Below are 11120 nucleotides of genomic sequence, written 5' to 3'. Positions count from 1 at the left end.
TGCAATCTTTTTAGGGTCTGTGGTTCCTTTGCAGACAACTGACCTGGGGCCAGGCCTATAAATGGCCCCAGCCCCCCATAATTTGCTGCACTGGTGCAAACATAGTGCCATGTGGCAGCCCTGATGCTTCTGCCTGTCTGCTGCCTGGTTGCAGCATGCCCTGACCTGCAGAACACCTCCAAACAGCTGTTGCTTGCTGTGCAGGTCTGCAGCTCAATCGATGTTTCCTTCCACCTTGCCCTGGCCATGTGGCATCCAAATTTGACGCACACATAGAAGACTCTAGAACCCCCTAATCTTATCTTGGTACCATGGCCCCATTGCTCTCCTTATGTGGGGGCTTACAGGTGGAACAATGGACCCTGATTTCCAACTGATGTCATAAAAACAGGAGTTAAGACACATTTATCTTTCTAGACTTATTGATCAATTCAAACGGCGTCACTTTGAACTCATACAGGCCCCTTTCTATACGGAAGGCTGTTGTGTGCTCATACCCTACTTCACTCTTATTTGGTGGTATCCTGATCTCAAATCGATTAGAGTGTCATGAGTTAAACCAACAAGTCATCAATCATGGGGCTCTCATTGGGAAAATTCAAAATCTGTTTGTTGTGGTGACCTTGTACAGATCTCTGTAATCAATGCACATGCCGTACAACCCATCTTTCTTTTTCATGAACTAAGGGTGAGGCAAAAGGAGAAGTGCTATGAGAAATGACGTTTCAAGCAACTCCTTTACCTAGTCTACTACCTCCTCCCATTCCACCTTAGAAAGATGACATGGAGCCTTATTGATGGGCTCATTGCTAGGCTCCAAGACAATAGCATGGTCAACATCTTTCTTCGAAGGTAATTAATGTGACATATCATCAGTAAACAGTGTTGCATGTCAACATCAGGGTGTTCCCTATCTTAGGTTGGGTCACATGCAATGCATGTATGGCAATCTCTTTCTTGAGTTCCCTAGCTAGTTGCCTTGCTGAAATCAGCTGCATTCTTGGGGTTGTCACACCCTATAACACCACTGCTTTGCCTTTATATGCAAAATGGAGAGCCATGGCGTTCAGATCAACTCTGCACTCCCCAAGAGATTTCATCCAATCACATCACCAAACAATGTCAATGGGACGGCATAGTAGTCAGATTTGTGCATCTTGGCAACATAGCTTGCTAATCATGTATTGTCCATTGGCAACCTCAACCCTTAACCCATGGTCAATCTCTATGGCTGCAAGCCTAACTTTCAGCTGGGCTTTTTATGTTGATGGGTCCCACATTTCACATTTTGAATACTTCCCTGTGCTCGGGAGTCCACTTCTCACCACATTTAAAGCATAAGTTTGCCCTCTTTCTGCTGTTGTGAAGTGGCCTGAAGGGCTGAAAGCTGAAGAAATCTTGGATCAAAGAATCCAAGAGCTGGAATCCTGGATCCAAGTTGCTGATCAAGAATTCAGGGTCGAGGATGTTGGCACATACTGCGGTTGTGTCAGCCTTGATGATGTGTACTGGTGCCATTGGCTATTGACATGTCTACGTCGAGAGCTGGTGACATGCAGAACCTGGCACAAAAGACACGTGACCTTGGCACTGGCAAAATAATGTAGAGGCATAGCGGAGCAGCAGGAGCAATGGCAAGCATGCAAGTGGTGATGGATTCAAGACGAGCAACATTATCTGGAGGATAAAATCTCCATGAAACCCTTCTTAAGTTGGGCTTCCCTCGTGGTGAGATCAGGGGCTCATCCAGGTCTAACCTGGACACCTCCTTTCGACGCACAGCTAGACTAGGGCTCGAGAGAGAGCTGGCATTGTCATACACCTTGTATGGAGACGGGTCCTTGTGGAAGAGGCAGTGCAAGTCCCTCATTGCAGATGGAATTGGCGAGTGTGGCGATGCAATGGGCGGGGAACAAGAAGTGGTGGCTAGCGAGCAGGGGCTGCCCAAGTTGTGCTATGCTTCTTGCACGTTCAAAGTTACGGTCAAGATGCTTTCAGAAGATGGGAGCAAGCTGAAGATGAACGTACAGAGTCAAAAAAAATGCTCAGATACCAATGTAGTAAAGGTGACAGGACACAAGAAGAATAGCAAAAAGGAGTGTGAGGAAGGGAAAGATGATACAAGGGATGAGACGGGGAAGAAGGGGAAGGGGGGGGAAGGGGGCAGGGGGAGAGAGAGAGAGAGAGAGAGAGAGAGAGAGAGAGAGACGTATAGGAAACAGGAAAAACTTGCCGCACCATGAGGGGCATGAGGGGACTAGGAATTATATAGCAATCGCCCCCCTCCCAAACTCCCTTCTTGCCCCTAGGGCTACCCCTAACTAGGCCTCATTTTTCCACTTTATTACAGCATACTGCAAAGATTCAAATTCGAAGCAGCTTTTTGTTGATGGAATATCCTGCACCAGAAGTAATCGGCAAAGCAAGCCTGCCTTCAAACGATAATCAGAGACAAACTACCTTGGAAAAAGCCTTTGAATCTCTTTTTTTTGCTAAATAGCACTTGATCTCTCATGAAAGGCAGGCTTGCACAGTGACATTTGTTTTGCAAATATGTATCCATGAAAAAAAATGTGACCTATACTGTCTGCAACCCACAGCATGAAAGAGAAATACTGGCAAGCATAAATGCAGGGGGGAACACAAGCACTAGTCTTGCTTGCACCCAAATATAAGACAGTACGTAGCAATAGCTCAAAAAGTGCCACTCGATCAGACACTGCACATACAAAGCTCAAGTGTGTCCGTGCAAAAAGCTAGTTTTCTTAAATTGTGACCTACTTAACAACACTTGAATGTATCCGATTTTAATAATGGAGACGTAAACCAAAGGTAAGAAAAAAGACAGGGGGAAGGGTGTGGCGCGTCGTGACAATGCAGGGGGCGCGACGGGCATGGTGTGCTGCTTCCTACACACTTTTGAAGTTAGCGTTTCCTTATCATTTATGTACTTACTTTGCGTATCTGTTCCTAGAACCAAAGTAAGAAAAATAAAGCAATCCCTTCATATCTAACCCTCCCTGGAATGCCTATCATTTAAAAGGCTAACAAGCCCCAGACATAAAGAAAATCTAAGCATGCAAAGACAGTAAGTCGTGCTGCGCCTAACTCACCTAACTTTATGAAGATCGCACATGGAACAAGTGGTGAATGTGGTGAAGTGTTCTGTTGGACTGCCTGCACTGTACGTGAGTGAAAGACTCAGAAACATCACCTTAGAACAAACTAAACAATTAAGTCCCCCGACCGCACCCCCCCTCCCCTCCCCCCCCCCCAAAAAAAAGCAAGTTGTACCAGATGCAACTAAATATAGAAAGACAGACGTGGAACAGCACGTTGTAACACGAAAGGCAAAGTCTTGGTCTCCATCCTAGACGTTGCCAACATATACTCTGTACCAAGTTTGAATCCATAATGACAAGATGAGTCTTTTTGTTGAAAATGGGGAGAAGGTGAGAGACACATGATTGGAGACGAGCTGAGGCACGAACTGATGTGGATTGATTGATGTACATAGCCTCTTTTATAGGCTGGGCAAGCCTTACAGACACCTCATAGATGAGGTCACACACAAGAGAATCTAGATCCTATAATCTAGGGGAGGAATCACATCTACCACATGAGGTGGCACAAGTGGCCTCAAGACTCTTCACACTCACACAACTATAGGACACTCCTAGGACTCTAGGACCACACACACTAGGACTCCGATTCCAACAAACCCCCCTTCAGAGCTAGGGTGAGAGACTATGACATCATCCAGACTGTGCATCCCAGGCAATCTCAGAGGCTAACAGCTGAGCATAATTCAGAGGTTGAACCAAGCACTCTCATGGCTTAGGTCTCAACGTGATCAGAGACTCAAATCTGAGCATGGATGCATGACCAACTCATAGGTCGAGGGAGTACACCAACATCTTGGAACTCGGCCACGCCTAATAAAGGAAAGACATAACAACCCCCCCTGTCTCCTAACTGGGTACATGGAAATAAGTGGAGCCTTTTATAGGACAAGGCACACAAAATGACAAATTATTACATCATTTTAGGGAGACTACCCAAGGCAGAGTACCTAACACACATGAGGAATATAGAAAATATATATTCATTTTATGCATAGCAAGGGCAGAGAACCCGTATAAGCCCGAAGTAGCTGCTTGCTCAAGAGTGTGCACATTCCCCCGTATCGATGAAGTGTCGATGAAGCGCATGACGGGAATGCCCCGAAGATATGTCGATGTCGGCCATGGGAGCGCAGCTACATGGGACAATCAGCCCATGACTCTCAAAGTGACAGAGTGAGAGTCACCAAATGTCGGAGAAGAATCTCAAGTTTGAGCAATTAGGCCCAAGGGGGGGGCAAATTTCCCAAATGAATGTACCAAATGGTGATGAAATTACACGAATTTGGCAAAATCCCCAAAAGATTTACATAGTAGAAGCTTCGATTATGCCAAAGGAAGACACAGGACAGAAAAGCCCTAAATTTTAGGGTTAGGGTTGCTGCAAAAATTAGGGTTTGCAGAAAATTGGGGCTTTTCTAAATTTCTGACAAAAGAGTTCTCGTTCAACGGTTGGGAACCCTCACATCATGAAATCACCCAAAAAATTCGAGAAATTGAGCTTAAATTGTAAAGGGGCGAAAATTAGGGTTTCGGGCAGGAAATTGGTTACTGAATTGCTGCGAGCTTCGACATAGATAGAGCAGGGCTGCTACTGCATCAAGGCATCCTCAAGAGACAGGGAGGCAGCAAGGAATCAATGAGCCGAATCATGGACAACAGATCGTGAGGTTTATGGGCCCACCACGCTTCCACTAGTACATTCAAGAGGCCGCCTACGTAGGACCTATAGGAGAAGTTGCGTGGGCAACAAGAAGCAGCGTGGGTGTATGGGCACTCAGCAGGCGGGAGCAGCAGGTGTTCGGGCAGCAGCAGCAGAGGCTATATGGCGCGTAGGAGCAACAGATCAGGCGTAGGAGGAAATGGCGGGCTCTTTCTTTAATTCATGTCGTCACACCGTCTTCTTTGTGTATGGCGCAGGTCTCAGACAGCAGCTCCACGAGTATGATGAGCAGGTCTCCATAGGAAAGGCTCGGGAAGGAGTTAGCGGGCAGAATGGCGCAGCATAGAGCAGAAGCGAGAGCAGCAGCGTGGGCTAGTAGAAGAGCGAACAGAGGAGCGAGCAGAGTGGCGCAGCATCAGAGAAGATAGCGGGTAGAAGATCCGCAGGATGGCGCAGCAGAAGAAGCTCAGTTTGGCGCAGATTTCAGCAAGGAATAGGCGGGAATTGCAGGCGAAATATACTTCAGCAGAGGGGCGGAAGTTTTCACGCAGGTACAGCAGCAAACTGTAGCAGCTCCACGTCTTCATTTTCTTCATGCTTCAAGTCTCCATGTTGGGGAAGCTCCAATGCCGGTGGTGAGGGTACGGCTCAGTCAGGGAAGACCCGCTCTGATACCATTTGTTGAAAATGGGGAGAAGGTGAGAGACACATGATTGGAGACGAGCTGAGGCACAAACTGATGTTGATTTATTCACAGCAAGTACATAGCCTCTTTTATAGGCTGGGCAAGCCTTACAAACACCTCATAGATGAGGTCACACACAAGAGAATCTAGATCCTATAATCTAGGTGAGGAATCACATCTACCACATGAGGTGGCACAAGTGGCCTCAAGACTCCTCACACTCACACAACTATAGGACACTCCTAGGACTCTAGGACCACACACACTAGGACTCCGATTCCAACACTTTTTTGGTGGTGCTTATGATTTTACACAATGTTCTACACCTAATCATTCAGACCAAGCATTAAAGAGAGATTCAGAGGAAACAAAATCATAGTTCAAAAACAACCAAAAGACAAGATTACAGGATCGCATTAAATCAAAACGAAACCCCAGCATGGAGATCTCATCGGTAAACTAGGGCAAGCAGATTCCTGAAGTGCCTTGAATGAGAGTATCTTTCGCCTGAAAGTCACATACGCGACTCCCAGCACATCTTCATCTCAAATCTATGATGCTTTCCTCCAACGTTTCTGAAAATAGAACTAGATTTTCCACGGTACACGAAGATACACATAGATTCCTAAGCAAAAGTGGAAATGCAACATTATCAAATAGATAAAAAACATGTTTCATCTTTCATCTGTCGGCCCCTGGGCTGTCCTCCTTACAGACGAACGTGTAAGTTGAATATTTAGATCTTGTCAATGTCCTCGTCCTCAAATTCCAGATAATCGTCACCTGCACCTTCATCTTCCTCGTCCATTCCACCAGCAATACCCTCGTTGAGCCGCACGTTGTCCGGAAGCTCTCCATAAGCCTTAAGAAGCCGAGCCTCGTCCGGCTGGTACTTAAGGATTACGTCGGCCTTATCATCCTGATAGTCCCTGAGACCTACAAGAATAATATCCCCGGAGGCAATCCAAACCTTCTTATGCATCTTCCCACGGATGTGGCAGAGGCGCTTGCTACCATCGATGCAGAGAGCTTCACAGCGGCCATTGCCGAGCATTCGGAGGACCTGAGCGTACTCCTGGCCGTCTTCCTTGAAAACAAGCTCACGTTTCTCGTCTTCTGCTTCATTCTTGCCCCGTTTACGGTTTTTGCCTCCCTTTCCTTTGTTCTTCGGCATGGCGGAATCAAAAAACCTGTAGAAGATGGACAGAAAACGCGCCGGGAAGACGGAACTGCTAAAATCCTGAGCAAAGAGCGAATCTAAGTCGCAAACCAAGCAAGAAAAAAGGCCCGAACGTAAATTTGATCCAAACGTACCCCTCCTCCTCCTTTATATAGGAAACGGGAGCGCGTGCGTGTGAGTTTGCGTATACGTGTGCGTATTGCCCCAATGATGGCGTGGAGGACACTCAATCTATGTCCTTGTTAGGGTGTTTACAGACTTACGTACCATGGGCACCGCCCACGGATCATCAACAGCAATGCCTTGCCAGATGCATTCAATGCATGATGGGCATGCATGGGTGTCTCTAGTCTGTAAACACCTTAGCACCTTCCTGGGTCACTCTGAAAAGTGGCCCACATCATGCAAATTCAGTGCCCATCTATAGTGGTGGTGGGAGAATGTCATCGGCCATTCAAACAAGGAATCGTGGCCATTCAGACAGGGAGCGAGGCTTGATGGCCTTTCCATGTGATGCAAATTGGCACCCATGATGCAAAATGCAGTGCCCATGTCAGCACCTTCGGGGGTAGGTGGCAAGAAAGTAGCTTGATGGCCATTGGCCATTCAACCGAGAGAGTGGCCCGATGGCATTCAAGGCCACAACACGTAGAGTTTGAGGGGGAGACACGTAGACTGACAGAGGAAACCTTGCTGCACATTGGTTGGGCAGAGGCAGAGTACATTGCCCTCAAGTGAAGTATCTTTTAAATATCGTTAATTTTGATGAGTTTGTGATAGATTTTGAGATTCTTGTGATTGCCTTGATGACCACATGATTAAAGTACTGGTAAAGATTGGTATAACTGAAATTGCATGCCCCTCTATAGTTTGATGACCTCCGATGATGAGATCAATGAAATATTGCACAAATTGTATACAAAGTCTTTGTGACAACAAAGTTGATTGAAACTACAATAGAGATGTAAGGAATGACACTAGAGCTATATTGAAACTAATTAGACAAGTGATGATAGATGATTGACGTTGTCGGTGAACTTAAGACAATTGTCCAAAGGTTGTTGTCACATGAATTTTGTAGTAAGAATTTCCCTCATGGTGTAGAAGAACTCCAAAGAGGAAAGATTTTGAATCATCACAAATGTTGATGACTCCCTGGTTGCTATAATTTTCAAGTGGTCTTTTGCATCAAGGGCAATCACTGCATCCTACTTGAGCTAGAATTGTCTGTAATGTAAAGTACATCCTACTTGAGATGGAATTGTATGCAAGGTAAAATACTTCCCTCTAATAGGTTTGATTTACCATTTTCATCCTTGATTCGTCACTAGATGTTTACAGACAGGTGAGTTGCAAGAGAGAGATTCCACTCCTCTATTTCCTATAGCCTCCATAGATTTCTATCACTCTTCTATTTCCTATAGTCTCCTCACTAACCTTTGTTAATGTGAGCTCTTCTAGAATTGATGTTCAAGCTATAATAATCAATCAATCATCAAATTGCTCAAGTTAGTGCTACACTTGAAAGATTTTATATTCATTGATTACATATGGTCAAGTTCCATAAATAGAGTTAAAATTCTTAAAATAAATGTACTAAAAAGCCAAGCAGTTCTTGGGCCTCTATAAATCAATTGGGGGGCTCCACTCTCCCTCCATGCTTGAGCTCTCCCTAGAACGATTGCCTTGGCTTCCACCAACTACAAGTCTTCAAGTCACTTCAAGCTTTCTGATCGCTCATCCAGGTCTCGCGTGTTCGTTTGTGAGCAAGGCGCTAAGCCGGTTCGCCTGTTAACTACTGCTTAAGTCGTTGCTTGGAAAAACAATTGCTACTTAAAAAGCTGTTTGCCAGAAAGCAGGTTCGCCTGTAAAAAAGCCATTTTCCTACTGAAAGGGCTTCATGCCTGCCGGTGAAGAGATTGTCGTCTACTGGATCTGTTTATAAAAATAAAGCCAAAAAACCCCTAGAAGGTTGACATCAAAACTTAGCAGGTATCATTTGTAAAACCTTCAAGGAAAAATAAGGGCGATTTACCTTCTAGTTTTAATTTATAGTTTTTTTTTTCTTCTAAAAAGGTAGTGGCTTTGCAGTTAGTCTGAGAGCATGCAAATAACTTTAGAACCTTGGCAAATCCTAATGGATCTTACGAGTACTCAAAGCATTTATTTTTTATTATTTCTTACTAAACAATCGATAGTGTCTAAAGACCTGTAAAACCCACAAGTTAGAGCCAAGTGCTTTCGTGCATACATGCACCCTTGTTAATACTGTCAACGTTGTCTCAAATTTTACAAAAAAGAGTTATCCAACAACCCTTAATAATTGAATCAATTCAGTGAGAGCTTTAGAGCAACCAAGCAGTACCCTTTGCTATTCATTTAACAATCCCTTTGAGGGCTTGAAAGGACAAGGAAAGCCATACACTCCAACATAGGAAAGTATCCTTAGAGATTTATCTCCATGTAGCTTAAGTTTCCATCCTTCTTTATTCAATATCTATAAATATGATGTTCCTGATAGACAATTTGAATGATTGTGTTGCTCAGACCTTGGCATGCTCAGCTCCAAGTTGAGCTGCGATGCATAACTTGCAAGTTGGGGAAGACATGATATCATCACATATGGAAAAGTTGGGTCCATTGGGGAAATTTGGGTGAATCGAAAGATGATAATATTGCAATTAATTCTATTTATTGAAAAAGACCCAAGGCAAGAATACATTGTTCCATTGGCCTTCTTTAGATGCCTCTATAATTAATGGGGATGTTGGTGAATGTAGGAGCATTTGATAACTCTCTTAATGTATTGAAGGCAATAGTCTCAATGGAATGAAAGCTACATCACAAAATTGCACAAGGAATCACTACTCTTCACATCGTCTAATAGATGTAGCAAACTCAAAAAACTTTAATGTAGAGCATAATAGGCATTCAAGGGGAGGTTCTATTGTTGCAAAAACTAATGCTTGCAATTGTGGAGATAAGATGCAAACGATGTACAAGTTACAACTATTGTCGATGATGAGAATTTGAGATGTAACATGAGATCATCACTATCTTAAGAATTTTAAGGGTCACTTCATTGCCTACAAGGACTTGATTGTGGGTCAAAAATGGTCAAGTCAACAAATTGAAAGTAGGACGGATGAGTTGTAGACATGATGCATACTTTTGACATTAAATTGCTTTTCCAGGGTTCAAATATTCCAAACTATTTACTTATGGCTTAAATTTCACAATTTATTGTTAGACATGTACATTAATTATTCTGAGTTCATCATTGTGCTACCTTTAATATGTGATGGCTTCCTATAGGTTTCATAGTAGTTGTTGTCAATGCATATGTATGCCATGAAATGATCACTCTAATGTGCAAAGCTTGTTCCAAAGATATGCTATAAGTTCTAATGTTGCTGTACCAGGTGTAGTTCAGATATGAATTTTATATGGTTGCTATTTGTTGGAATTATAAGCTAAAATAGTGTATTTGCACCATCTCTTCCAATGAGAAGCTTGGTACTTTTTTCTTAATTACATCAATGTTTGAATTCCAAGCATCAATATGTGGTGGTCATGTGGAACTTTTCCTAAGTGTGGCAATATATTGAATAAAACTCGTGTGGTTGGATGAAGCTCTTGCTCTTTCTGGGTCAAAATATTCTTTTTGTCATAGTCATTTTGTCTCCAGTATTCAAGATTTTTTTAAATTTTGAGTAGTGCTTCCTTGTTTTCTTTTCCTTCTTTAATCTCTATTGCTCAGCTAGAGAACCAAGCGCGAGATGAGCAAAGTGCAAACAATTGTTGGCCTATATAGGAGAAATTATTCATACTATTAGCCTTATTCATACGAATAAGTTATTCCTACTCGTACGAATACTTTTTATTCATATGAATATTGATTGATGACATGACAAATTGTGAAAAAAAACGTGATGTGGCATTGATTTTTTGCCCGTTTTTTTTCAAAAACAAATTATTTGTCCAAAATTCACAAAATTTTCCACTTAGCAGCCTCCACCCTCTCACCTTCTCTCCGCCTCGCCTTCCCCCTCCTCCTTCTACCTCCTTCCCACCTCCTCTCCACCTCACCTCCTCCTGCCTCCTGCCTCTTCTTTGTGATTGTAATTCAAAGACAACATTTTTGTCTATATAATATCAATATAGCTAAGTTTGCTTGCTTCCATGATCAATGAATGTTGAATTGTCCATTCTCATTTGCATGAAAAGGTAAATAAAAAAGAACTTGGTCTCTGTAATAGTTGATTGTATTGTGGTTATTTAACAAATCTAATAAATTTTATCTTTCTTTGCTAATTGATCCAATCAAATTATGCAAAAAAGTTGCTAAGCATTTTCTCTCCATGTTTTTCCTTTTGGTATACTCATGCATGATTATATCACAAGTGAGATATGTGGACTCTAGGTCTAGTTATTTAATAACTCTTTTCATTGGGAATACATGCTCTATTT

The 11120-nt window shown here is 43.1% G+C and overlaps 1 protein-coding gene across 1 annotated transcript; it reads right to left on the bottom strand.

Moving 5' to 3' along the window:
* Nucleotides 1-6104: 6104 nt before the first annotated feature.
* Nucleotides 6105-6876, bottom strand: LOC147881329 (eukaryotic translation initiation factor 1A). The gene is made up of 2 exons (XM_087369820.1): nucleotides 6785-6876; nucleotides 6105-6710 (listed from the first exon to the last, which is right to left on the bottom strand). Exon 2 carries the CDS (start codon nucleotides 6642-6644, stop codon nucleotides 6207-6209), a length of 438 nt encoding a protein of 145 aa, XP_087225946.1. The 5' UTR covers nucleotides 6645-6710; nucleotides 6785-6876; the 3' UTR covers nucleotides 6105-6206.
* Between the last annotated feature and the right edge of the window lie 4244 nt (nucleotides 6877-11120).

Source organism: Dipteris shenzhenensis, chromosome 31 (assembly GCF_047967505.1).
Source record: "Dipteris shenzhenensis isolate YYH24624 ecotype China chromosome 31, Dip_SZ_1.0, whole genome shotgun sequence".
Classification (NCBI taxonomy): Eukaryota; Viridiplantae; Streptophyta; class Polypodiopsida; order Gleicheniales; family Dipteridaceae; genus Dipteris; species Dipteris shenzhenensis.
Note: the sequence above shows the minus strand (reverse complement) of the source record. Positions and strands in the feature narration are given on the sequence as shown.

What these genes read in the sequence shown, in the direction of transcription:
- LOC147881329 (XM_087369820.1), bottom strand. Translation starts at nt 6,644, where the DNA reads ATGCCGAAGAACAAAGGAAAGGGAGGCAAAAACCGTAAACGGGGCAAG.